At 44.9% G+C, this 25,113-nt stretch overlaps 1 protein-coding gene, 1 long non-coding RNA gene and 1 other non-coding gene across 3 annotated transcripts; 2 read left to right on the top strand and 1 right to left on the bottom strand.

The window, feature by feature from the left end:
- Window positions 1-17,710: 17,710 nt before the first annotated feature.
- Window positions 17,711-18,704, top strand: LOC109764392 (17.4 kDa class I heat shock protein-like). Its single transcript, XM_020323226.4, has 2 exons — window positions 17,711-17,999; window positions 18,093-18,704. The coding sequence occupies exons 1-2, from the start codon at window positions 17,789-17,791 to the stop codon at window positions 18,362-18,364; spliced, it is 483 nt and encodes a 160-aa protein (XP_020178815.1). The 5' UTR covers window positions 17,711-17,788; the 3' UTR covers window positions 18,365-18,704.
- A 70-nt stretch (window positions 18,705-18,774) lies between these two features.
- Window positions 18,775-18,935, bottom strand: LOC120970012 (U1 spliceosomal RNA). Its single transcript, XR_005764785.2, has one exon. It is a non-coding gene; the product is annotated as a U1 spliceosomal RNA (small nuclear RNA).
- Window positions 18,936-21,190: 2,255 nt separating this feature from the next.
- LOC109764380 (uncharacterized) lies at window positions 21,191-24,123 on the top strand. The gene is made up of 5 exons (XR_002233162.4): window positions 21,191-21,693; window positions 22,127-22,195; window positions 22,427-23,075; window positions 23,334-23,449; window positions 23,805-24,123. It is a non-coding gene; the product is annotated as an uncharacterized lncRNA (long non-coding RNA).
- The last annotated feature ends 990 nt before the right edge of the window (window positions 24,124-25,113 follow it).

Here is a 25,113-nt window from a genome sequence, read left to right as displayed (position 1 = left end):
AAGGTGACTTGGTGCTCCGGCTTATCCAGGATCAATCTGATATGCACAAGCTATCCCCACCTTGGGAAGGGCCCTTTGTGGTCAGCAAAAATCTAAACAATGGGTCATACTACCTTATCGATGTTCGAAACCGCAAGGACACACGCACATCGGAGGAGGTGACCCGCCGGCCGTGGAATATTGCTCAACTTCGGCCTTACTATATCTGAGCCACCGGCTCTCCTGATGTACATATTTTGACAATGTATATATTATAATCAATATAATAAAGTCGGCATCCCTGATAAATCAGGGCCTCTTTCGTTTCATTTCTAAGAATAATGAAGTCTTTATCACTACAGATGGTCATTTTGGGGCTTCCTGCTCATGGAGCATAGCTGTGAATATCCCTCTTGATCCGGCTTATACGCCACTCTTACAGATGGTCACTTGGGGGCTTCCTGCTCATGGAGCATAGCTGTGAATATCCCTCTTGATCCGGCTAATACGCCACACTTACAAAACACTTGGGGGCTTCCTGCTCATTGAGCATAGCTGTGAATATCCCTCTTGATTCGGCTAAAACGCCACAAACCACTTGGGGGCTTCTTGCTCATTGAGCATAGCTGTGAATATCCCTCTTGGTCCGGCTTATACGCCATGTTTACAAAGCACTTGGGGGCTTCCTGTTCAAACATAGCTGTATTCACCAAAGAGAACATAGCATTACTACCCTCGTGAACTGGCTTTGAACACCAGGTGTATTCACCAAAACCTTCCGGGTTATCCTGCTTTGTAGAATCTGCCACTCCGCCTGGGTAATCCCGGAATGACAAGCTGAACTCTTGACAGTCAATCTTATATAGACCCTGAACTTGTCAACGTTAAACCGGCGATCATGTGAGGCCGGATTCACAAAGTGTAAAAGGTTAACTCAGTGGCTTGGCGGCCCATGAAAGCCTCGTTTTCTCGATTTTGATTCCTTATCCTTTTTTCTGAGCATTTTTTGGGATTTATATATTTACGCCGTATTAACATATGGTTTAAAACAATTCAGGCCATGTAGCCTAACTCTCTATGGCTCATATTTGAGTCTATCCATGGTTTCTGATAACCCGGCCTGACTTTGGACTATAAGTCGCCAGTATATGATGATATTAAATACTTGGAAGCATTGTGCTCTGAGTTTCGGGATATTACCCCTTGCTGCATATGGTGTTGTAAGTCGGCAATATTATCACCCTTACTGCGTTGGTATGGTAAGCCGGCAGTGTAGTCAAATATCACAGGTATGACATTTTTGTTATATATGGTTCTAGTTAAACCAGCCTTGTTATGGCCTTTTATAGTCACCAGTAGGTTTATGTTGGGCGTTATGACCCGCCTGGCGGTAAACCGCCAGAGCAATTTGGTGATTTGTTTTTTATGCAGAACAAGAGATACACAGCTGCTCTATATAAGGATATCATCAAAATAATTGCATATCTTCAACTGATGGATCAGCAGTATCAGACAAAATAAAACATGCACGATGGCATGGCGGATCATGAGTTTAACTAGCCTATTGCAAAGGCATTTGATGCCCCACGGGAATAATTGTCTTAGCAGTTTCGCAAAAAGCAGACGCTAAGCTGACCCACGGCTTATGACTCTTGGCCTTGCTGAGTTGAAGGTTGCGGCTCGTCCAGCACCGGTTCATCTGCCTCCTCTTCACCCAACGGCTGGAAGTCAGTGGTTGACCAGTCGATCCCAGTTAAAGCTCTGAATACAGCTTCATCACTTATAAGTGTGGATGGATCAACATCAGGGGCATAAGTGTGCTTACAGATCGGAGGAGTCAGGTCCGGCGCATCATGAGTCGGCGCTTTCACCTTCTTATTGTTGGCATCATAAACCGGTTGGTAATGGGTAAGATCAGTGTCTTCATCCAGTTTACTAGCCAAAGAACGCAATTCCCTCGTAAGGGTGGCGAAGTCGTCTGCACTGAAGGGTGACCCATCTTCTTTTATACTCGGACAGTCGTTTGCCAAGTCCGCCGGGACAAGATCAACTAGCCATGCTTTGGCCGGGGTTAGCGCGGTAAGTGCACCGGCTCTTGCAGCTGATTTCTTCAACTCTTCGATCCGTGCAGGCATCATAGATAGTTTATCCAACGTGTCCTTGATAAGGGTTGGAGCCGGTTTGTTGTGAGCAGTTGTGCAGATGACCCGTTGTGTGCCAGTATATAGCTGTTCTATGAGCGTGTAAGCAGCTTTCAGCTTTTTCCGCATGTCTGAGCCAAGATGGGTAACCCGGGATCCTGTAACATCAAGGATGTTTGTAAGCCGGGAGCACATTGGATAACATATTATAAAAGGTTAAGAGGAAGCTATTTTACCAAAAACAGCAGCAGTCATGGCATTAATTTGTTTTTTTAAGCCAGCAAGCTCTGCAGATACCGGCTCAAGGGCCGCTTCAGCATCTTCAGCCCTCTTCAGCAGGGCTGACTTCTCTGTATCCCAACCCGCTTGTTCAGCTTTGAAGCCTTCCTTCAATTTCTCCATCGCTGCTAAGGCACTAGTCAACTCATCCTTGGCCTTGGAGTTTCTGCTTGTTGAGACTTGATGTTTTCTTGAAGGTCAGCGACTTGGGATTCTTTACTGCTAAGCTCAGTGTACAAGAAGTAAAACAATAAATGAGATGGCAATGAATTTATTTGAAGTCCCAAGCACAATACAAGTATTATACTTGGCACTTGGGGGCTAATGTCTATTGCTTCTTGAAATATTGTGAAGTTCCAAGTACAATACAAGTATTATACTTGGCACTTGGGGGCTAATGCATATTGCTCTTCAAAAATGGCTTTATTTGCTAACCCGGACAAATGGCGGTGATCTGGTTTATGAAGGCTATGAATGGGATTTCTAGAAGATGATTAGTCTCGACTTAACATATTTGTTAAGCCGACCCTTGGGGGCTACAGACACAATGTTAATTCTTGCTGAGTTAAAGTCCCGGCTTAACATATTTATTAAGCCGGCCCTTGGGGGCTACAGATGCAAAGTTGAGGCGCTGGTATTATGAAGTCCCAATTTATATTGCAAGTATAAACCGGTCCTTGGGGGCTACTGGAGTTGATCTATGTAGCTATTGAAGTTTACAGCACATGTTATTCTATCATGTCCAATAAACTTGGCGGCTAAGGGGAAGAATATTCATGTAACAAGGAGTTGCAGTGTTTACCTCATAGCACTCCTTCATCAGGTTCACTAAGCCGGCTTTAAAGTCACGGCTGGTGTACAGACAGTTTAAGTAACCAGAGTGGAGGTCTTGAGCACTGAAATGGGTATAGCTCTCCAAGTCTGCTTTCCACTTGCCTTTATCTTCAGCAGAAATTTCTTCTTTAGCGATGTGCCTAGATAAGACAGTAGGTTGACCCGGAGCTGTGAATCCAAAGCCGGTGACAATAACGTCATCAGTCTTCTCCTCGGCAGGTTTGATTGGGCTTGGCGGCTTAGAGATAGCCGGCTCAACATCCATATGATCCATGGAAGGCTCATGGTCTTCCGGAGGTGATTTGTCAATGGTGGCTTCTGCAGTTGGATGAGGAGACTCTGGTTGTTTCTCTGGCTCAGACAGATTGAGATCGTCGGCCGGCTTATTCAGCTTGGCTTTCTTGCTGGGCTTGTCTTGGCCCCTGAAAATAAGAAGTGTAAAGAGGTCAGTATAATGATCAAGCATAAGGTGTGAATGGTTAAAATATATCCTTACCCAGGTACAGTTTGAAAGCCGGGATTTGTGTCCCTGATGACTCGCCAGAGGAGGAATGAGAAGTCCCCTGATAGTTCGAATCAGATGGGTTAAGAGGTTGTCGGAAATGACCTGCCTTGGGATAAAGTATATCAGAAATATGAAAGACCTCTGGGCGGTGTTTGCGAGTCGGCGTATTTGGTAAGCCGGAAGAAGTGATCTGCCCACCACTATGCCGGGTAACTCGGCGAGCTTCGTGTTGCTGTTTCTTCAAAAGAAAGTTGGGATCCAAGTGAGCTAGAGGGTGAGAAAAGCTTACTTTCCGGCTTGCTTGTCGGGTTTTCTATGTTGGCAGAGGTTCTGAGCCGAAAGGAAGAATAATTACCTCTGCGTCACCTGCACGGCTGGCCTCTGCGTCGTCCTGATAACAATCATTGTCAATGAGATGTATAAAAAAGGAGCCAATAGAGTCAAGTTCTACCTCTGACTCATTATCCTCATTATCATCAGCGGACTCAGTAGTCTTCTTGGTAGACTTCTTGGTGGCCTTGGTTTTGACACGAGCCGGTTTGGCCGGTTTATCCTGCGTTTTCTTCTTCCAAAATGGAGAGTCGGCCTATTGAGGTTGAAAAGATCATAAGTAGGCATAATTATTGAAAATATGGATTGAGTAGAAGGTGTGCAGTTCTTACAGCTGGCGGCTTGTTTAAGGTATAGAAAGGACTAAGTTCCGTTTTGCTACACTCCTTCACAGGTTCATTCAGCAGTTTCTTGGTAGCTTTAGTAATTTCCGCATCAGACAGCTGAATGTCACAGTGGTGCTGGGGATCTGTCGCCTCACCAGTGTATTCGCACATTAAGCCGGGGTGACGGCTTAATGGCAAGATACTCCAAGACAACCAGCAACGTACAAAATCGACGCCAGTTAAGCCATTGGCCATAAAGGCCCTGAGCTTTGAGAAGGATGGTGCGTATTTTGCTCGTTCCTTCACATTAAGCCATTGGGGGAGTGGATGTGTGCTGCTAAGTCGGTGTTCACGGTAACCCGGCAGAGGGTTCTCACCGGCTGGAGATGTATCTTGACAGTAGGACCAAGTTTGGTTCCAGTCTTTGGGGTGACTATGCGGCTTGGCATGAGGAAAGCTGACTTCTTTCCTCTTTTGAATTGAGACTCCACTGAGTTCTTGGCACGGCCCGTCAGTGAACTCTGTTTGCCGGTTTAAATAATAGAACTCCCTGAATAAATCAACTGTGGGCTCTTCTTGAAGGTAAGCTTCACAGAATACTTGGAAGTTACAGATGTTGGACACGGAATTGGGTCCAATGTCTTGAGGGTGAAGTTGAAGGAAATGAAGCACATCACGAAAAAACTTTGATCCGGGTGGACTGAATCCCCGACTGAAGTGGTCAGCAAAAATAATTACTTCTCCATCTTTCGGTTGAGGAGGAAATACTTCACCAGGGACCCTCCAGTGGATGACCTCTTTTTTGGCTAAGGCGCCGATTGCGACAAGGTTGTTCAGCTCTTCTTCAGTAACCCGGGATTGGACCCAGTTGCAAGAAGTATATGTCTTAGCCATTTCCTCAATGATCTGAAAGAAAGGTTACGCCGGTTCAAGTTTACATGGTTAAGCCGGATTATGGTTAAAGGGCAAATAATAATAAAGCATACAAAGGTGTTAAGCCGGATTATGGTTAAAGGGAAAATAATAATAAAGCATACACAGGTGTTAAGCCAGAGATTGGCGGCTTAAGAGGGGACTAATGGTGCCTGGCGGATTACGGTTTAAAAAGTTAAGCCGCCCACACAGTCATTGGTTTACAGATCTAACAAAGGAAAAACTGCTAAGTGATGGGAAACAGGTTTCACAGATTGATATCATAATTTTGGATCTACGGTGCGTCAGATAATGGAAAATATCTAGACCTAAATTACGGTGCTTGAGCAGTTCATAAGATCCAGATCGAGTTTTCCGTTCAAAAGGAGATGCCCTGATAGTGAAAATAAGTGCTATGAATATTACCGCGCAGGAAAGATACCAAGTTCGAATCAAAAATGAGTGCTACAGCCAAGAACGAGGACGAACTTCGATGAACTTCGGGAAACCCTAATGGGATCTATGAGAAAGGAGAGAAGAAAAGTGTACCAGGGCTGTTGGACAGCGGAGGTGTGTGGACGAAATCTGGTCCAAACAGGTTGATGCAGCGGCCGTTGTCGAGGCAGAGGCAAAGGTCGACGGCGGCGGCAGAGTTCGAGTGTTCGGGCGTTGCGAGGTGGAAGACAGAGACGAAGAGGCAAGGGTGGAAAGTGAAAGGGACCCCCGGCCCTATTTATAAGATGAAAGGATAAGTGACATGCACAGGAATCGAGGAGGCCAAAAAATGGATGTGACAACGCAGATGCTTCGATTTTCGGAGACTCATTAAAGCAAAGGATATATATTAAGATATGGGCTTTGTGAAATATTAATAACAGATGACGTCACAGCGGGGTACCATGATCCAAGGAGATGACGTCACGGCAAGTTACAAGGCTTCACAAAGATAATGAAGAAGGATTTTTCTAAGTGTTGAAGATTGATATGAACAAGTTCAAATCAACCTGGGGCCTAATGTTGGGGAGGTAACCATTGAGTGTAACCCGCCCAGGAGGGGCCGGGTTATGCTCAGGACGGTTTATCAACACAAAGCCCGTGAAGATGCTGAAGAGGGCGGTTCACTATGCAGACTCATTGAAGGCTCGAAGCCCAAAGGCGATTTAAGGCCCAATAAGTGTAAACCTCCATATATGTATGACTTGTATTGTAAGGCATGTACGGTTAGTTACCGAGCCGGACACGCTGTTTATGAGCCGGTCGGGACTCCATAACCCGTCGGGCGTCGACCTGTGTATATAAAGGGACGACCCGGCGGCGACTTAGGACAAATCGAAGCTAGGTCAAGCGTATCTCCCTGGTAATCGAGACATAAGCAATACCACCTCAAACTGGATTAGGCCTTTACCTTCACCGCAAGGGGTCGAACCAGTATAAAATCTCTGTGTCCTTTGTCCCGTTTAAACCCTTTAAGCTAACCTAGTTGCGATGGCTCCACGACTAAGTCCTCACACTAGGACATCTGACGTGACAATTCCACGACACCCACCCCATCGCTTCTCTCTCTAGGCGCCCTTCTTTCGCTCTCAAAGAGTGCTTCCTGGTCGGATGCTTCTCTCCCAATGCAGCCAAAATGCCACACTTAAAGCGTGAGATCAAGTATCGTGGTTTTCCTGGTGGAGATCATGTAACCTTCCAGCCGCATATCGGCTCTTGAGCATCCATTGGGGTTCGTCCTCTTCGATTGTCGCGTGTCAACTGAGAACATAAGAAATTAAGTTTGTTAGTAAACCTTAATAAAGTGTTTTCAGTGGAAGTAAACTTTTACTTGTATGAAACAAAATGAATTTAATGTGGAAGCATGATGCGAAAGAAGCATAAAAAAGTGTATTGAGTACATTTGTACTAATACTTGGAAGCAGAATCTAGACGCACGGTAATAAGAAGCAAAATGTAGCAAAAGGAATATAATGATGAGTTGTTAGATGACTATGATGATGATGAGTATGACTTGTTATTATGATAATGATGATGTTGAGTTGTTATATCATTATGATCATGATGATGATGCTAAATCTAATCCATGTTTCCTTCACATACTGATATAATAACTCATAATGATATAACAATCTCTAAATTGCTACTATATCAAAACTTGTATAACGATGTATAAATACACTACAAAACAATAGAGAAATGTAATACAGACGAGTAGTAGTAGCACGTGTCATGGGCTCGCTACTAGTAACTATCAGTAGCGCGTCTTTGGGCCGGCGCTACTACTATTTGAGGTATCAGTAGCACGGTTGTGAACCGCGCTACTGATAAACTTTAGCCGTAGTGACATACTAGTAGCGCCCCCGCCCGCCCTACTGCTATTACAAAATCATGCGCTACTGCTAGGGCTTTCCGTGGCGACACTGCCCTCAAACTCTAGGGTCATCATCCTCATCGGCGGGCGTCTCCTCGATGAAGGCGGAGATCGTCATATTCTCTGGCGACGAGGAGGACCAGCTGCAGCAGCAGTCCGCATCGGCGGCGCAAGCCCAGGTGTACACCGCCACAGACGAGGAGTACGAGCAGCAGATGGGGCTAGTTGATGCTGTTGGGGAACGTAGTAATTTCAAAAAAATTCCTACGCACACGCAAGATCATGGTGATGCATAGCAACGAGAGGGGAGAGTGTTGTCTACCTACCCCCGTAGACCGAAAGCGGAAGCGTTAGCACAACACGGTTGATGTAGTCGTACGTCTTCACGATCCGACCGAACCAGTACCGAACGCACGGCACCTCCGAGTTCAGCACGCGTTCAGCCCGATGACGTCCCTCGAACTCCGATCCAGCCGAGTGTTGAGGAAGAGTTTCGTCAGCACGACGGCGTGGTGACGATGATGATGTTCTACCGACGCAGGGCTTCGCCTAAGCACCGCTACAGTATTATCGAGGTGGACTATGGTGGAGGGGGGGCACCGCACACGGCTAAAAGATCAAGCGGTCAATTGTTGTGTCCTTGGGGTGCCCCCCTGCCCCCGTATATAAAGGAGCAAGGGGGAGGTGCGGCCGGCCAGGGAGGAGGCGCGCCAGGAGGAGTCCTACTCCCACCGGGAGTACGACTCCCTCCCTTCCTTGTTGGAATAGGAGAAGGGGGAAAGAGGTGGGGGAGAGGAAGGAAAGGGGGGCGCCGCCCCCCTCTCCTTGTCCTATTCGGACTAGGGGGGAGGGGCGCGCGGCCCTGCCCTGGCCGCCTCTCCTCTTCTCCACAAAGGCCCACTATGGCCCATTAAGCCCCTGGGGGGTTCCGGTAACCCCTCGGTACTCCGGTAAAATCCCGATTTCACCCGGAACACTTCCGATATCCAAATATAGGCTTTCAATATATCAATCTTCATGTCTCGACCATTTCGAGACTCCTCGTCATGTCCGTGATCACATCCGGGACTCCGAACAACCTTCGGTACATCAAAACATATAAACTCATAATATAACTGTCATCGAAACGTTAAGCGTGCGGACCCTACAGGTTCGAGAACTATGTAGACATGACCCAGACACGTCTCTGGTCAATAACCAATAGCGGAACCTGGATGCTCATATTGGCTCCCACATATTCTACGAAGATCTTTATCGGTCAGACCGCATAACAACATACGTTGTTCCCTTTGTCATCGGTATGTTACTTGCCCGAGATTCAATCGTCGGTATCTCAATACCTAGTTCAATCTCGTTACTGGCAAGTCTCTTTACTCGTTCCGTAATACATCATCCCACAACTAACTCATTAGTTGCAATGCTTGCAAGGCTTAAGTGATGTGCATTACCGAGAGGGCCCAGAGATACCTCTCCGACAATCGGAGTGACAAATCCTAATCTCGAAATACGCCAACCCAACAAGTACCTTCGGAGACACCTGTAGAGCACCTTTATAATCACCCAGTTACGTTGTGACGTTTGGTAGCACACAAAGTGTTCCTCCGGTAAACGGGAGTTGCATAATCTCATAGTCATAGGAACATGTATAAGTCATGAAGAAAGCAATAGCAACATACTAAACGATCGAGTGCTAAGCTAACGGAATGGGTCAAGTCAATCACATCATTCTCCTAATGATGTGATCCCGTTAATCAAATGACAACTCATGTCTATGGCTAGGAAACATAACCATCTTTGATCAACGAGCTAGTCAAGTAGAGGCATACTAGTCACACTCTGTTTGTCTACGTATTCACACATGTATTATGTTTCCGGTTAATACAATTCTAGCATGAATAATAAACATTTATCATGAAATAAGAAAATAAATAATAACTTTATTATTGCCTCTAGGGCATATTTCCTTCAGTCTCCCACTTGCACTAGAGTCAATAATCTAGCTCACATCACCATGTGATTTAACACCAATAGTTCACATCTTTATGTGATTAGTTCACATCTCCATGTGACTAACACCCAAAGGGTTTACTAGAGTCAATAATCCAGTTCACATCGCTATGTGATTAACACCCAAAGAGTGATCATGTTTTGCTTGTGAGAGAAATTTAGTCAACGGGTCTGCCAAATTCAGATCCGTATGTATTTCGCAAAATTCTATGTCTACAATGCTCTGCACGGAGCTACTCTAGCTAATTGCTCCCACTTTCAATATGTATCCAGATTGAGACTTATAGTCATCTGGATTAGTGTCAAAACTTGTATCGACGTAACCCTTTACGACGAACCTTTTTGTCACCTCCATAATCGAGAAACATATCCTTATTCCACTAAGGATAATTTTGACCGCTGTCTAGTGATCTACTCCTAGATCACTATTCTACTCCCTTGCCAAAATCGGTGTAGGGTATACAATAGATCTGGTACACAGCATGGCATACTTTATAGAACCTATGGCTGAGGCATAGGGAATGACTTTCATTCTATTTCTATCTTCTGCCGTGGTCGGGCTTTGAGTCTTACTCAATTTCACACCTTGTAACACAGGCAAGAACTCTTTCTTTGGCTGTTCCATTTTGAACTACTTCAAAATCTTGTCAAGGTATGTACTCATTGAAAAACTTATCAAGCGTCTTGATCTATCTCTATAGATCTTGATGCTCAATATGTAAGCAGCTTCACCGAGGTCTTTCTTTGAAAAACTCCTTTCAAACACTCCTTTATGCTTTGCAGAATAATTCTACATTATTTCTGATCAACAATGTTGTAGTGCTCCCGCTCACTTTCTTGTAAATATAGGCTTCACCGCAAGTCTGTATAAAACTATATCCTTTGATCAACTTATCAAAGCGTATATTCCAACTCCGAGATGCTTGCACCAGTCCATAGATGGATCACTGGAGCTTGCATATTTTGTTAACACCTTTAGGATCGACAAAACCTTCTGGTTGCATCATATACAACTCTTCTTTAATAAATCCATTAAGGATTGCAGTTTTGTTATCCATTTGCCAGATTTCATAAAATGTGGCAATTGCTAACATGATTCGGACAGACTTTAAGCATCGATACGAGTGAGAAAATCTCATCGTAGCCAACACCTTGAGCTTTGTCAAAAACCTTTTTCGACAAGTCTAGCTTTGTAGATAGTAACACTACTATCAGCGTCCGTCTTCCTCTTGAAGATCCATTTAATCTCAATGGCTCGCCGATCATTGGGCAAGTCAATCAAAGTCCATACTTTGTTCTCATACATGGATCTCATCTCAGATTTCATGGCCTCAAGACATTTCGCGGAATCTGGGCTCATCATCGCTTCCTCATAGTTCGTAGGTTCGTCATGGTAAAGTAACATGACCTCCAGAATAGGATTACCGTACCACTCTGGTGTGGATCTCACTCTGGTTGACCTACGAGGTTCGGTAGTAACTTGATCTGAAGTTACATGATCATCATCATTAGCTTCCTCACTAATTGGTGTAGGAGTCACAGGAATAAATTTCTGTAATGAACTACTTTCCAATAAGGGAGCAGGTACAGTTACCTCATCAAGTTCTACTTTCCTCCCACTCACTTCTTTTGAGAGATCCATTCTTAGCAACGAATATCTTGCCTTCGGATCTGTGATAGAAGGTGTACCCAACATTTTCTTTTGGGTATCCTATGAAGACGCACTTCTCCGATTTGGGTTTGAGCTTATCAGGTTGAAACCTTTTTCACATAAGCATTGCAACCTCAAACTTTAAGAAACGACGGCTTAGGTTTCTTGCCAAACCATAGTTGATTTAGACGGTGCCCTATTTAACGTAAATGTAGCTGTCTCTAATGCATAACCCCAAAACGATAGTGGTAGATCGGCAAGAGACATCATAGATCGCACCATATCTAATAAAGTACGGTAACGACGTTCGGACACACCATTACACTGTGGTGCTCCAGGTGGCGTGAGTAGCGAAACTATTTCACATTGTTTTAACTGAAGGCCAAACTCGTAACTCAAATATTCGTCTCCGCGATTAGATCGTAGAAACTTTATTTTCTTGTTACGATGATTTTCCACTTCACTCTGAAATTATATGAACTTTTCAAATGTTTCAGACTTATGTTTCATCAAGTAGATGTACTCATATCTGCTTAAATCATCTGTGAAGGTCAGAAAATAACGATACCCGCCACGAGCATCAACACTCATTGGACTGCATACATCGGTATGTATTATTTCCAACAAGTCAGTAGCTCGTTCCATTGTTCCGGAGAACGGAGTTTTAGTCATCTTGCCCAAAAGGCACGGTTCGCAAGCATCAAATGATTCATAACCAAGTGATTCCAAAAGTCCATTTTTATGGACTTTCTTCATGCGCTTTACATCGATATGACCCAAACGGCAGTGCCACAAATAAGTTGCACTATCATTATCAACTTTGCATCTTTTGGCATCAATATTATGAATATGTGTATCACTACAATCGAGATCCAACAAACTATTTTCATTGGGTGTATGACCATCGAAGGTTTTATTCATGTAAACAGAACAACAATTATTCTCTGACTATAAATGAATAACTGTATTGCAATAAACATGATCAAATCATATTCATGCTCAATGCAAACGCCAAATAACATTTATTTAGGTTTAACACTAATCCCAAAAGTATAGGAAGTGTGCGATGATGATTATATCAATCTTGGAACCATTTCCAATACACATCGTCACTTCACCCTTAACTAGTCTCTGTTTATTTTGCAACTCCCGTTTCGAGTTACTATCCTTAGCAACTGAACTAGTATCAAATACTGAGGGGTTGCTATAAACACTAGTAAAGTACACATCAATAACATGTATATCAAATATACCTATGTTCACTTTGCCATCCTTCTTATCCGCCAATTACTTGGGGTAGTTCCGCTTCCCGTGACCAGTCCCTTTGCAGTAGAAGCACTCAGTTTCAGGCTTAGGTCTATACTTGGGCTTTTTCACCTGAGCAGCAACTTGCTTGCCGTTCTTCTTGAAGTTTCCCTTTCTTCCCTTTGTCCCTTTACTTGAAACTAGTGGTTTTTGTTTACCATCAACACTTGATGCTTTTCTTGGTTTCTACCTTCGTCGATTTCAGCATCACGAAGAGCTTGGGAATCGTTTCCGTTATCCCTTGCATATTATAGTTCATCATGAAGTTCTACTAACTTGGTGATGGTGACTAGAGAATTCTGTCAATCACTATTTTGTCTGGAAGATTAACTCCCACTTGATTCAAGCGATTGTAGTACCTAGACAATCTGAGCACATGCTCACTGCTTGAGCTATTCTCCTCCATCTTTTAGGTATAGAACTTGTTGGAGACTTCATATCTCTCAACTCGGGTATTTGCTTGAAATATTAACTTCAACTCCTGGAACATCTCATATGGTCCATGACGTTCAAAACATCTTTGAAGTCCCGATTCTAAGCCGTTTAAGCATGGTGCACTAAACTATCAAGTAGTCATCATATTGAGCTAGCCAAACGTTCATAACATCTGTGTCTGCTCCTGCAATAGGTTTGTCACCTAGTGGTGCATCAAGGACATAATTCTTCTGTGCAGCAATGAGGATAAACCTCAGATCACGGATCCAATCCGCATCATTGCTACTAACATCTTTCAACTTAGTTTTCTCTAGGAACATATCAAAATAAAACAGGGGAGCAAAACGCGAGCTATTGATCTACAACATAGATATGCTAATACTACCAGGACTAAGTTCATGATAAATTTAAGTTCAATTAATCATATTACTTAAGAACTCCCACTTAGATAGACATCCCTCTAATCCTCTAAGTGATCACGTGATCCAAATCAACTAAACCATGTCCGATCATCACGTGAGATGGAGTAGTTTCAATGGTGAACATCACTATGTTGATCATATCTACTATATGATTCACGCTCGACCTTTCGGTCTCAGTGTCCGAGGCCATATCTGTTATATGCTAGGCTCGTCAAGTTTAACCTGAGTATTCCGCGTGTGCAACTGTTTTGCACCCGTTGTATTTGAACGTAGAGCCTATCACACCCGATCATCACATGGTGTCTCAGCACGAAGAACTTTCGCAACGGTGCATACTCAGGGAGAACACTTATACCTTGATAATTTAGTGAGAGATCATCTTATAATGCTACCGTCAATCAAAGCAAGATAAGATGTATAAAAGATAAACATCACATGCAATCATAATTTGTGACATGATATGGCCATCATCATCTTGTGCCTTTGATCTCCATCTCCAAAGCATCGTCATGATCTCCATCATCACCGGCATGACACCATGATCTCCATCATCTTGATCTGTATCAATGTGTCGTCACATGGTCGTCTCGCCAACTATTGCTATCGCATAGCGATAAAGTAAAGCAATTATTTGGCCCTTGCATCTTATGCAATAAAGAGACAACCATAAGGCTTCTGCCAGTTGCCGATAACTTGAACAAAACATGATCATCTCATACAACAACTTATATCTCATCATGTCTTGACCATATCAAAACATGCCCTGCAAAAACAAGTTAGACGTCATCTACTTTGTTGTTGCAAGTTTTACGTGGCTGCTACGGGCTGAGTAAGAACTGTTCTTACCTACGCATCAAAACCACAACGATAGTTCGTCAAGTTAAGTTCAACTAAAGTTGGAGAAACTGACACCCGCCAGCCACCTGTGTGCAAAGCACGTCGGTAGAACGAGTCTCGCGTAAGCGTACGCGTAATGTCGGTCCGGGCCGCTTCATCCAACAATACCGCCGAACCAAAGTATGACATGCTGGTAAGCAGTATGACTTATATCGCCCACAACTCACTTGTGTTCTACTCGTGCATATAACATCAACGCATAAAACCAGGCTCGGATGCCACTGTTGGGGAACGTAGTAATTTCAAAAAATTTCCTACCCACACGCAAGATCATGGTGATGCATAGCAACGAGAGGGGATAGTGTTGTCTACGTACCCTTGTAGACCGAAAGCGGAAGCGTTAGCACAACGCGGTTGATGTAGTCGTACGTCTTCACGATCCGACCGATCAAGTACCGAACGCACGGCACCTCCAAGTTCAGCACACGTTCAGCCCGATGACGTCCCTCGAACTCTGATCCAGCCGAGTGTTGAGGGAGAGTTTCGTCAGCACGACGGCGTGGTGACGATGATGATGCTCTACCGACGCAGGGCTTCGCCTAAGCACCGCTACAGTTTTATCGAGGTGGACTATGGTGGAGGGGGGCACCGCACACAGCTAAAAGATCAAGCGATCAATTGTTGTGTCCTTGGGGTGCCCCCCTGCCCCCGTATATAAAGGAGCAAGGGGGGAGGTGCGGCCGGCCAGGGAGGAGGCGCGCCAGGAGGATTCCTACTCCCACCGGGAGTAGGACTCCCTCCCTTCCTTGTTGGAATAGGAGAAGGGGGAAAGAGGTGGAGGAGAGGAAGGAAAGGGGGGGCGCCCCCTCTCCTTGTCCTATTCGGACTAGGGGGGGAGGGGGGCACGGCCCTGCCCTGGCCGCCTCTCCTCTTCTCCACAAAGGCCCACTATGGCCCATTAAGCCCCCGGGGGGTTCCGGTAACCCCTCGGTACTTCGGTAAAATCCCGATTTCACCCGGAACACTTCCGATATCCAAATATAGGCTTCCAATATATCAATCTTCATGTCTCGACCATTTCGAGACTCCTCGTCATGTCCGTGATCACATCCGGGACTCCGAACAACCTTCGGTACATCAAAACATATAAACTCATAATATAACTGTCATCGAAACGTTAAGCGTGCGGACCCTACGGGTTCGAGAACTATGTAGACATGACCGAGACACGTCTCCGGTCAATAACCAATAGCGGAACCTGGATGCTCATATTGGCTCCCACATATTCTACGAAGATCTTTATCGGTCAGACCGCATAACAACATGCGTTGTTCCCTTTGTCATCGGTATGTTACTTGCCCGAGATTCGATCGTCAGTATCTCAATACCTAGTTCAATCTCGTTACCGGCAAGTCTCTTTACTCGTTCCGTAATACATCATCCCACAACTAACTCATTAGTTGCAATGCTTGCAAGGCTTAAGTGATGTGAATTACCGAGAGGGCCCAGAGATACCTCTTCGACAATCGGAGTGACAAATTCTAATCTCGAAATACGCCAACCCAACAAGTACCTTCGAAGACACCTGTAGAGCACCTTTATAATCACTCAGTTACGTTGTGACGTTTGGTAGCACACAAAGTATTCTTCCGGTAAACGGGAGTTGCATAATCTCATAGTCATAGGAGCATGTATAAGTCATGAAGAAAGCAATAGCAACATACTAAACGATCGAGTGGTAAGCTAACGGAATGGGTCAAATCAATCACATCATTCTCCTAATGATGTGATCCCGTTAATCAAATGACAACTCGTGTCTATGGCTAGGAAACATAATCATCTTTGATCAACGAGCTAGTCAAGTAGAGGCATACTAGTGACACTGTGTTTGTCTATGTATTCACAATGTATTATGTTTCCAGTTAATACAATTCTAGCATGAATAATAAACATTTATCATGAAATAAGGAAATAAATAATAACTTTATTATTTCCTCTAGGGCATATTTCCTTCAGATGCTCCATCACTCCGTCCTCCACCTGAATGGCCCGATGGCACCACCGGTGACACTCCTCCCCGTGAAGCTAAAGCCGACATCCCTGTGAAGTTGAAGCCTAACCGCGGTGTCCAAATCGGACGCCACATGAAGCAGGAGCAGATTTTGCTGCTCCCCCGGCGCGTCAAGGAGGAGCGTCGCTCACCGTCACTCTTGCCCAATGCGATTGCAGCGAAGGCATGCGGTCACGTTCTCCACTACCTCGGCAGCGGCTGGGGTGGTGGCAGTTGTTCGTCGTCCCGGAGCGCCATGAAGGTGCAGGAGTGCGCCGACAGGGAGCAGCGCCGGCGGGATAGGCACAACGCGGCGCGCCGGTCCAATTTTGCGGACTCCGATGTCCCGCCACCACACATCACGGTGGATCCAGACCTAGCGTACGCCTAGGCCCTGGACTGCTCCGTGACGACGTTGGAGACGGCTAAGCGTCGTCTCCAATGCCTCGACGGCGAGATGGCCAAGTACGGCGGGAGTGGTCTCTCGGCGAGATCGGTGCCACCAACACTGCCTCCTTCAAGGACCACCGCCCTCTCCCCCAGCCCACGTCCTTAGGTGGGCGCAGAAGCATTGTGCACGACATAGGAAGAAGCAGTAAGGATCATCAGCGAGCGTCGGGCGACTGCCGGGAAGCCCTGCCGCGACGCCACCCCCTTTCGCGGCCCGAAGCCCGACTCCAACACCAAATCTGGCGACGATGACGGAGGAGGAGCCACCGGCCAGCCTGACATGGCTTACGAGGTCACCATCAAGTATATGGTAGCTTAGGTTTTTCTTAAGGTTTTTAGTTCGCTGAATAAAATATCGTCCGGTTTTATGAAAAATTATCCTAATTTACATGAACTTCGTTCTGGTTATGTCAAAATCCGCCTGCTTTGTACGAATTACATTAGGATAATTCAAATAGTTATTGAAATGTATGCAGACAGTGACGGTCTCCGGTAACAATGTCCATACATTGGTCCTCGGTCCGTGGATGGACGCGGAATTTGCGGTCGCCGTTGCAGATGTACTATTAAGTATCTGTGTTTTACTACCATCGTCGGCCTCGACTACGTACAGATGCATGCCATGGAGAGAAAGTATCTCGTCTCACCAAGTGGCAAGCCCGCAACCCAGCCTAGCGCCACTGTCGTACATGCACGCCAGATGTGCGTGTGGTGCCAGAGCAGCCTCGCTGCATGCCAAAGCATCACGCGAGTCGTCGCCACGGCAACACCTGTGCACGCGGGCGGCACGTACACAGCGAACGTGTCAAGCCGATGCTCCACGCGGCCATGCATGCAAGCGATTTGGAGTACTATAAAACCGCCCACGTGGAAGCGCTCTTGCCACCACAAGCAGCCTGGTAGCATATCTGTCTCGTGGGAGATCGTGTCAACCAAACACCACCGTGCGTGTCAGCCATGTCGCTCATGCCTTGGTTCGGCGGCGGCCGGGGAGGGATGGACCCCTTCTCCTCCGACCTCTGGGACCCCTTCGGCGCTTCGTGGCCCTTGGACGCCGGACGCCGAGGCGGCGAAGGCGGCAGCCGTGACGACGCCACCGCCATGGCTCGCACCAACGTCGACTGGCACGAGAACGACAAGGAGCACATCTTCTCGGCCGAGATCCCCGGTACGTAAAGTTCCGTGTCTCTTTTCTAGCAAGGCGGTCACAGAGAAGTACTCTTAACCATCTGATCGGCTGATGCTGCTGCGGTGCGTGTAGGGGTGAGGAAGGAGGACGTGAAGGTGGAGGTGGAGGACGGCAACGTGCTCAAGATCAGCGGGGAGAAGACGCGGGAGGAGGAGCACAAGGGCGACGCCTGGAACCGGGTGGAGCGCAGCTTCGGGTCCTTCATGCGACGGTTCCGCCTGCCGGAGAACGCCAAGGCGGACGGCATCCGGTGCACCATGCAGGACGGCGTGCTCAGGGTCGTCGTGCCCAAGGACGAGCAAGCCCAGAAGCAGCGCAACGTCCGCTCCATCGACATCGCCTAACGGCTAAAAGCACCGCACCGACGCATGCAGTCAACGGCTTCCTAGCGTGACATGCCCTCTCCTTCAACACCACTGAACTATGTATGGCGATGACGTGTCTCTTACTTTATTTGCGTGTACTGGTAGTAGCCAATCTGTATCGTGTGTTCTATTTTAGCAGTATGTACTGTAAGGCTAGGCTATTCTGTACGGTAGTTTAGAAGTGTGTTGTATGCGCCATATAGCTACGGTAGTTTAGAAGTGTGTTGGATGCGCCATATAGCTGCTACAGCATACTGTACTTCCCATCTTCAGTATCCATCGTAAACTGCAGTACGAAGGACCAGAAATAGATTTTTAAGACTGGCAGGGACAACAGAGAAGCATACACAAACCCAGGCAAGGACCAAAATTTAATTTTCAAAGTTTGGCAGGGGCCGCGCAAACGCGTACCCCCTCTAGCACAAATTATGACGTCCACTCTCCCCGTAGGAAGATGGTAGGCCAACACACTCTAACAAGGTGCGATGTGAGCCATTGATCTAGGCCACAGCTCTTCTTGATTGGCTGTTGACCCCGTCCAGGTAAGTGCTTTGCAACGTTGGGCAAGGCGCCTATTATATAGGCGGCTCTCCAGCTACACCCTCCTCCCGTTCGCGAGGTGGTACTAAACCTGAGTCGCCCCTGCGCTGCCGTGGTGGTTCCAAGTCGTGGGCCTATTTCTGGTGGTCATTTGTAAGAGTTGGGCTCTAAATTGCTAAGCCCAGTAGTTCCTTCTGGCAATAGTTTTCCTTTCGGCTGGAATCTACTGGTTTGCCTGGAAAAAAAGCCCAGTAGTTCCTTCTGGCAATAGTTTTCCTTTCGGCTGGAATCTACTGGTTTGCCTGGAAAAAAACTACCGGCGGGAGTTTAATTCGTAATTTCGCACTTAATAATAGAGTGCTGTTTTCTCTCGAAAAAACATTATTCTTATTGGGAAAATGACATAAATCAAATGTCTGGTGAATAATATAGATGTGTGCTAGAACAACTTTGCCAAGGATTCGGTAATTTTCACTCAAAAAAATAGATTCATTTTGTCCATCCGAACTAGTAGAAGTTTCAAGGGATGCGCGCGAATAATGTCACCTGGTTGCTCCCAAAGCACATGGATGGTACCCCTTACTACCGTGATTGCAAACCCAAAAAATTATGATGCCCGATTTTAGTGCATTGTCGAAAATATTGAACTGGGTTCTTTGTGCCAGCTGGATGTAAAGGAATGCCTGGGAAACCTCCGTAGCAATCTCTTGATCCTTATCTCAATTCTATTTCCCCCTAAAAAAAATCTCAATTCTATTTGGGAACCACTAGCCATTTTAGTGGATTGTCGAAAATCTCTACTCTAATGGACGACTTGGTGAATAGTCTACGCGGTTTAATTTCGCTGGATTTTTTCGTCATCCTTCCACCTTCGGTTTTTTTCGTCATCCTCCCACCTCCGTTAACTCGCAATCCCTGCGGAGCTTCCCTCCCCAATCCGATCTGACGGAGAGAGTGCCAGATCCGGTCGGGGGAGGCGCCGTAGAGCCTCCACGTCGGTGGAGCAGCACCTCCTGCCACGGGCGCCGCCGCCACCTCCTGCCTCACGACCCTTTGCCGCGACTCCGCCCCCAAGCGCCGCTCCCGCACGCAACTCGAACCCTATCCCGCCATGCCTCGCTGCCTCGCCGCTTGAGCCGCGCTGATGAGCCCGAGCAGCGGTGGCCGACCCCGTCGCCGCCGCCGAGCCTGTGGACGAGGAGAAGGAGAAGGAGGAGGAGACGGAGGCGGCCGAGGACGAGGAGGACACGCTGCTGGACCGCGCGCAGCCTGATCTCACGGGTCTCTTTGCACATGTGCAGGTACAAACCATCCTCATCCAAAATCGTGTTTTCCGCTCTGATTTGCCATGCTAATGTGGTTTCAGACTTGCCCAATATGTGATACTGTGTTTTGCAGTTCGTCAATGGACCAATGCCTAATCTCCCCAAGGTAGTAACTACTAATTTCTTCCACCCTCTTGGTTCTAACTATGTGCTCTGTCAAACTGTTTCCACCCTTGGCCTTTGGTACAACTCAAACATGAGATGTAGTCTTAACCCTCCACCTAACTTTTGTGTGTTTTCTGAATAATAAAAGTATCAAGCATTTGGTTTACTGGTTGTAATTGCTGTTTTAGGTTGATGTTTCACTGGACCCGGTGAAGGAGTTGAGCAGAGTAATATCTGAGGGAAAAAATTGAGGGGCGTGCTTTGGTTGTGCTCTCAGGTATTTTCCACACATAAAACTTGATGTGTATTTCGCGTATTCCCCATTTTCTTCTTGATGCTTGAGAAAAACAAAAGATGCCTACAAATACACAGAGTTTTGCATCTCATAGTTAGTCCACCTCATGCACCCGTGCTTCTGGTACACGGAGAAACACTTTTATCAGGTTATCCAACGTTTTAATTAGGATGTGTGTCGCTGTGGGTACCTGATACTCTAATATCCTTTCAGCCAGGTTATTTTACGAGGGTTGTGTGCACTGAACCCCATTTCTCTGGACCAAGGTATTCTTCTGGCCCTTTTCCAGCAACGGACATGCGACATAGCCAACTACACATTTTTCCTAACATTGATGTAATGTACTGCTAGAAATTGATTATATTTTTTTCAGTCAGTACATCGGATGTAATGTACTGCTAGAGATACGAATTAGTTTCAAGCACTATGATTTTACATCGAGATGATGTTTCTTTGTAACAGGGACGATGAACAAGATGGGAATGAGGAGGATGCTACTAATCCGGAGTAGTAATATTGGATTACAGGTCATGGGTTAGTAGTTAACTGCAGAAATCAGAATATTGGATAGCAGTAACTAAGGCCATTGGCAATTTCTATCATATATCATAATTTATTTGTGTGATTCCTTTACCAACTACATGTTTCTATTTGTTTACTATATTTTGTTTGTTCCTGAATATTTTATGAATTGTGTATTTCTATTTTAATACATAAGACTCTTTTTCATGCAATTTACTCAATGGCCTATATGAGAAGCCCTAAATAAAGCTATTCCTCATTTGTACGCTTTCTTACTTATATAGATCAAAATATGGAATTCTCTGCAGGTTAACTAATACATGCATCAGCTTTGTATCATAAAGATTTCACCATCCCAAGGTAATGGAAATAAGTTCACAAGATTCTCATGTTGAGGTCTGTACAAAGAGATACAAGGCAATGTCTGTGTGCTGGAAGGAGAAACTCACTGCCAAAGCTATAATCCCTGATGCTAAAGCCTGCATGTTCAGATCTGCAGAGTTTACTCATATTACTGTATGGTATATTATTAACTTTCTTTTTATACTTCATATTTGCAACATATATCATCCATTTTAGTATGATTTTACTTTTCAGACATTTATTAAAAAAACTGCAGTTAGGTTCTTCACAGCTAGGAGCTCTTAATCAATTGTAGTTATACTGAAAGATTAAGATGGAGGGAGTCATTAAAAATCAGCAATTGTTCCAGCCAACCGGTAGTAGTGGGTGCAGCATTTGAAGACACGAAAAAGAGCCTTGGACTCTGATGGATGTAATGCCTGCCATTTATATATGTTGATTTAGTTCTACTAAACATATAAATGAAAAAAAAGTTTGTATTTGCTGACATATATCATGTATTTTAGCATGATTTTACTTTTCAGACATTTACTACAAAACTGCAGTTAGGTGCTTCAGAGCAAGGAACTCATAATTTTGTTTTTTCTGCAGAATGATTAATACAGAGGGAGCCCTTTTGTCAGGTCATTTAATCATTAAATCATACGTACATTATCTCAGGTAACTTACTACTACCTTTGTTCGAAAATAAGTGCCGTTAACTTAGTACACCTTTGCACTAAAGTTGTACTAAATCCGTGACATTTATTTTGGGACAGAGGGAGTATTTCATTTTCTACCTGAACCAAGTTGTTATTTCATTTCTAAGAGGCAAAGAGTTCCTCATGGTTAGTTTGCCACATTTTATATGTCTATCTATGTGCATTACCAATTCACTATATGCACCTTTAGTTCCCAGTTTTGGCTCACTTTCTTGATGCATCTCGGATGAGAGGAAAGGAATGGATAATCTGACAAGCAATGTTCGGGCATACCCTTATATTTACGTCTGATGAAATGCTGCGGGTGCAAACTAATCAAGACTGCTGCCATGAGCAAAAGAGCAGACATTACTTATGAGAAAACAATAAAAGAATCTTCCGTGACTACATACCACAACGAGTCAAAGACGATGAAAGCACTACTCCATTGGTGGTGTTAGCAAGTGGAGTCTGGAGGGAGAACAACACAAAGTAGGAAATTGATTCCCTCACCCTTGCTTGCTTCAACGACCCCGCCCGTCTTGGTGGGGTCGATTCCCCCATCGCCCGACTCATCTCCGACGAGTATGGCGTCAGTGGGTACGCCCCGCCGTTCGTATGCTTGGCGGGTCCCAGAACACCCGTGACGTGTATGAGCTTGACTAGGGCGAGGGGCTCGTGCTCGTGCTCGAGCTTGACAAGACGCACTTCGATCTCGTCACCAACTACGAGCTGGACTGTGAGACTCCAGAGCAGGCGGGGGTGACGAAGACGAAAGTGGGGGCAGTTCGAGCTTGTCGCTGCCGGAGACCCTGGAGAGGTGCGCGAAGAGACCTGGTTAGATTTGTTGGCCACCACTGGTAGATGCTCCATGTCTCCTCCTCTGGTTCCTTGTGCATTATTGGGTTGTCTCAATTTTCAGTTTGGAACACTTAGCTATGGATATTTTTTTGATTAATATTGATGTCGTTGTTACATATTGGTACTGGGAAGATTTTATGTATTATTGCTGAGCTCTCATGAGCAGGCCTAATTTTACAGATGTTTAGTGCACCGGTTCCTGTTCATTTACAACACAGCCCTGTGATCTAATTGATGTTTCTCTGAATTTATGACAGGTAAACTGGACTAATAACAAATCGGATGTCATCTCTCATGTTGCCGATTCAACCCTGAACGATGTACTGTTGGACAACGACGCGAGGCCGAGGCAGCCAATGTGAATGACCACTGGGTATGTAATGCCCCCCCCCCCCCCCCCCCCCCAAAAAAAATATGTATTAACTTTTTTGAGTCCTCTGTAGTGTTGTTCTATTTGTTATGCGTTTTTTCTTAAAAATGTACATCTCCCTTTCATTCATTCATAATTCATACAATAAAAGCGTGTTTTACTGCCTGGTTTGTCTGGGGCTTAAAACCAATAGCTTTATGCAGGAGGGCAGGAGGCTGTATGTTGGTTTTGGAAATACCTGTTTGTCCATAAAAAACTACAGAATGCATGTGCGCTTAGAATTCTGATATAGTCACATTTGGCAATATCCAAGATTATTGTTATCTAATAGATTTTTCATGTTTCTTTCTTTTTGCAGAAATCATTTACCTTTCAATCTTGGAAGGCCCTAAGCTAAAGGAGAGCATCAATTGTCATGAGAGATAAGCAATATCTATTAGACACGCATACTATCAGGCTAACGCAAACCACTCGGGAATGACCACTCGGGAATGAAGTATACTTACCGTAACTTTCTATGTGTTGACTTGAGTTTTCCTGTTAGTAAAAGAAACATGCCATTTTTTTGCGGTTCATGGATTCATGCTCAATGTTGAATTATTATCTGATCTGCAAAAGCATGCCTTACTGCTGCTCATGGTCACATGATTTATAATTTATAACTACAATTATTTAAATCAGTATCTTGCATGAAGTCTTGACATCTAGCTTGATCAAAGATTCCACTGTGTGCTTATTTCTCCATCATATTGCACAATGAATAATATCAGTAGATAAATATCTCCTTTTTATGCAATGAATTTCATGAAATAAAACAGCGTCGATCACTGTCTCCGACGTAATCTTAAGTGCATAGGCATGGCTTACTGTCACTGCTTTCTTGTAGTATTAGTGTCGTCTTTGGCTGTTTCCTTTCTTGAATTTTCCAATGACAGCGTAGATGCCTAAACATATTCAAAGTTGTTGATTATTTTGTTGCAAATATAGTATTTAGTAATTTGACGTGAACCCTTGAAGGTCCAATTAAGGCTATTTGACTAGGAAGCTAGGTGATATGTGCTCAAAAGAACCTACCCCTGTTATGCACCAGTTTTTTGCCTTAGCGTTGTTTCTGCTGTTATGCTATATATCTTGTATTAATTGAATTTTGAAGATAACGATTAAGGAATTCATCTACAATAGGAACTTACTTCCCAACAAGGAAAGTCCAGTGATTGGGCAACAACATGTGGAAGGATAATTACTGGATACTTTTTTTCAGCGAACAACTGCAGAGCGATTTGCTGTCTCAAAACATGTAAGTTGTGATGCCCTCTCTGGAATCGAATGACTAATTCGTAAAACAGGATCTGGTTCTACAATTTTATCAAAATTAATTTGGCACTACAAAAACATTTGTCATTTCATCTAGGAATATTTTTAAATAGTTAATAAATCATGCAGACTTGATATTTTCTTGGTCTCATGCAACTATGTGTTGTTTCTTATTTTACTCAACAATCATTTGTGGCAATTATGAGTTGTTTTTCGCCATTCGTACACTATCCCTTAATTTTACTACGAATATATGAAAGTACACACCAAGGGGTTTGCGAAAATTAAGAAAACTAGGACACAAGCACGAGTCACCTTATGAGGTGATGATGTAGGAGACACAATGAGGTGAA

The sequence above is a fragment of the Aegilops tauschii genome, chromosome 7 (assembly GCF_002575655.3).
Source record: "Aegilops tauschii subsp. strangulata cultivar AL8/78 chromosome 7, Aet v6.0, whole genome shotgun sequence".
NCBI classification, from domain to species: Eukaryota; Viridiplantae; Streptophyta; class Magnoliopsida; order Poales; family Poaceae; genus Aegilops; species Aegilops tauschii.
Note: the sequence above shows the minus strand (reverse complement) of the source record. Positions and strands in the feature narration are given on the sequence as shown.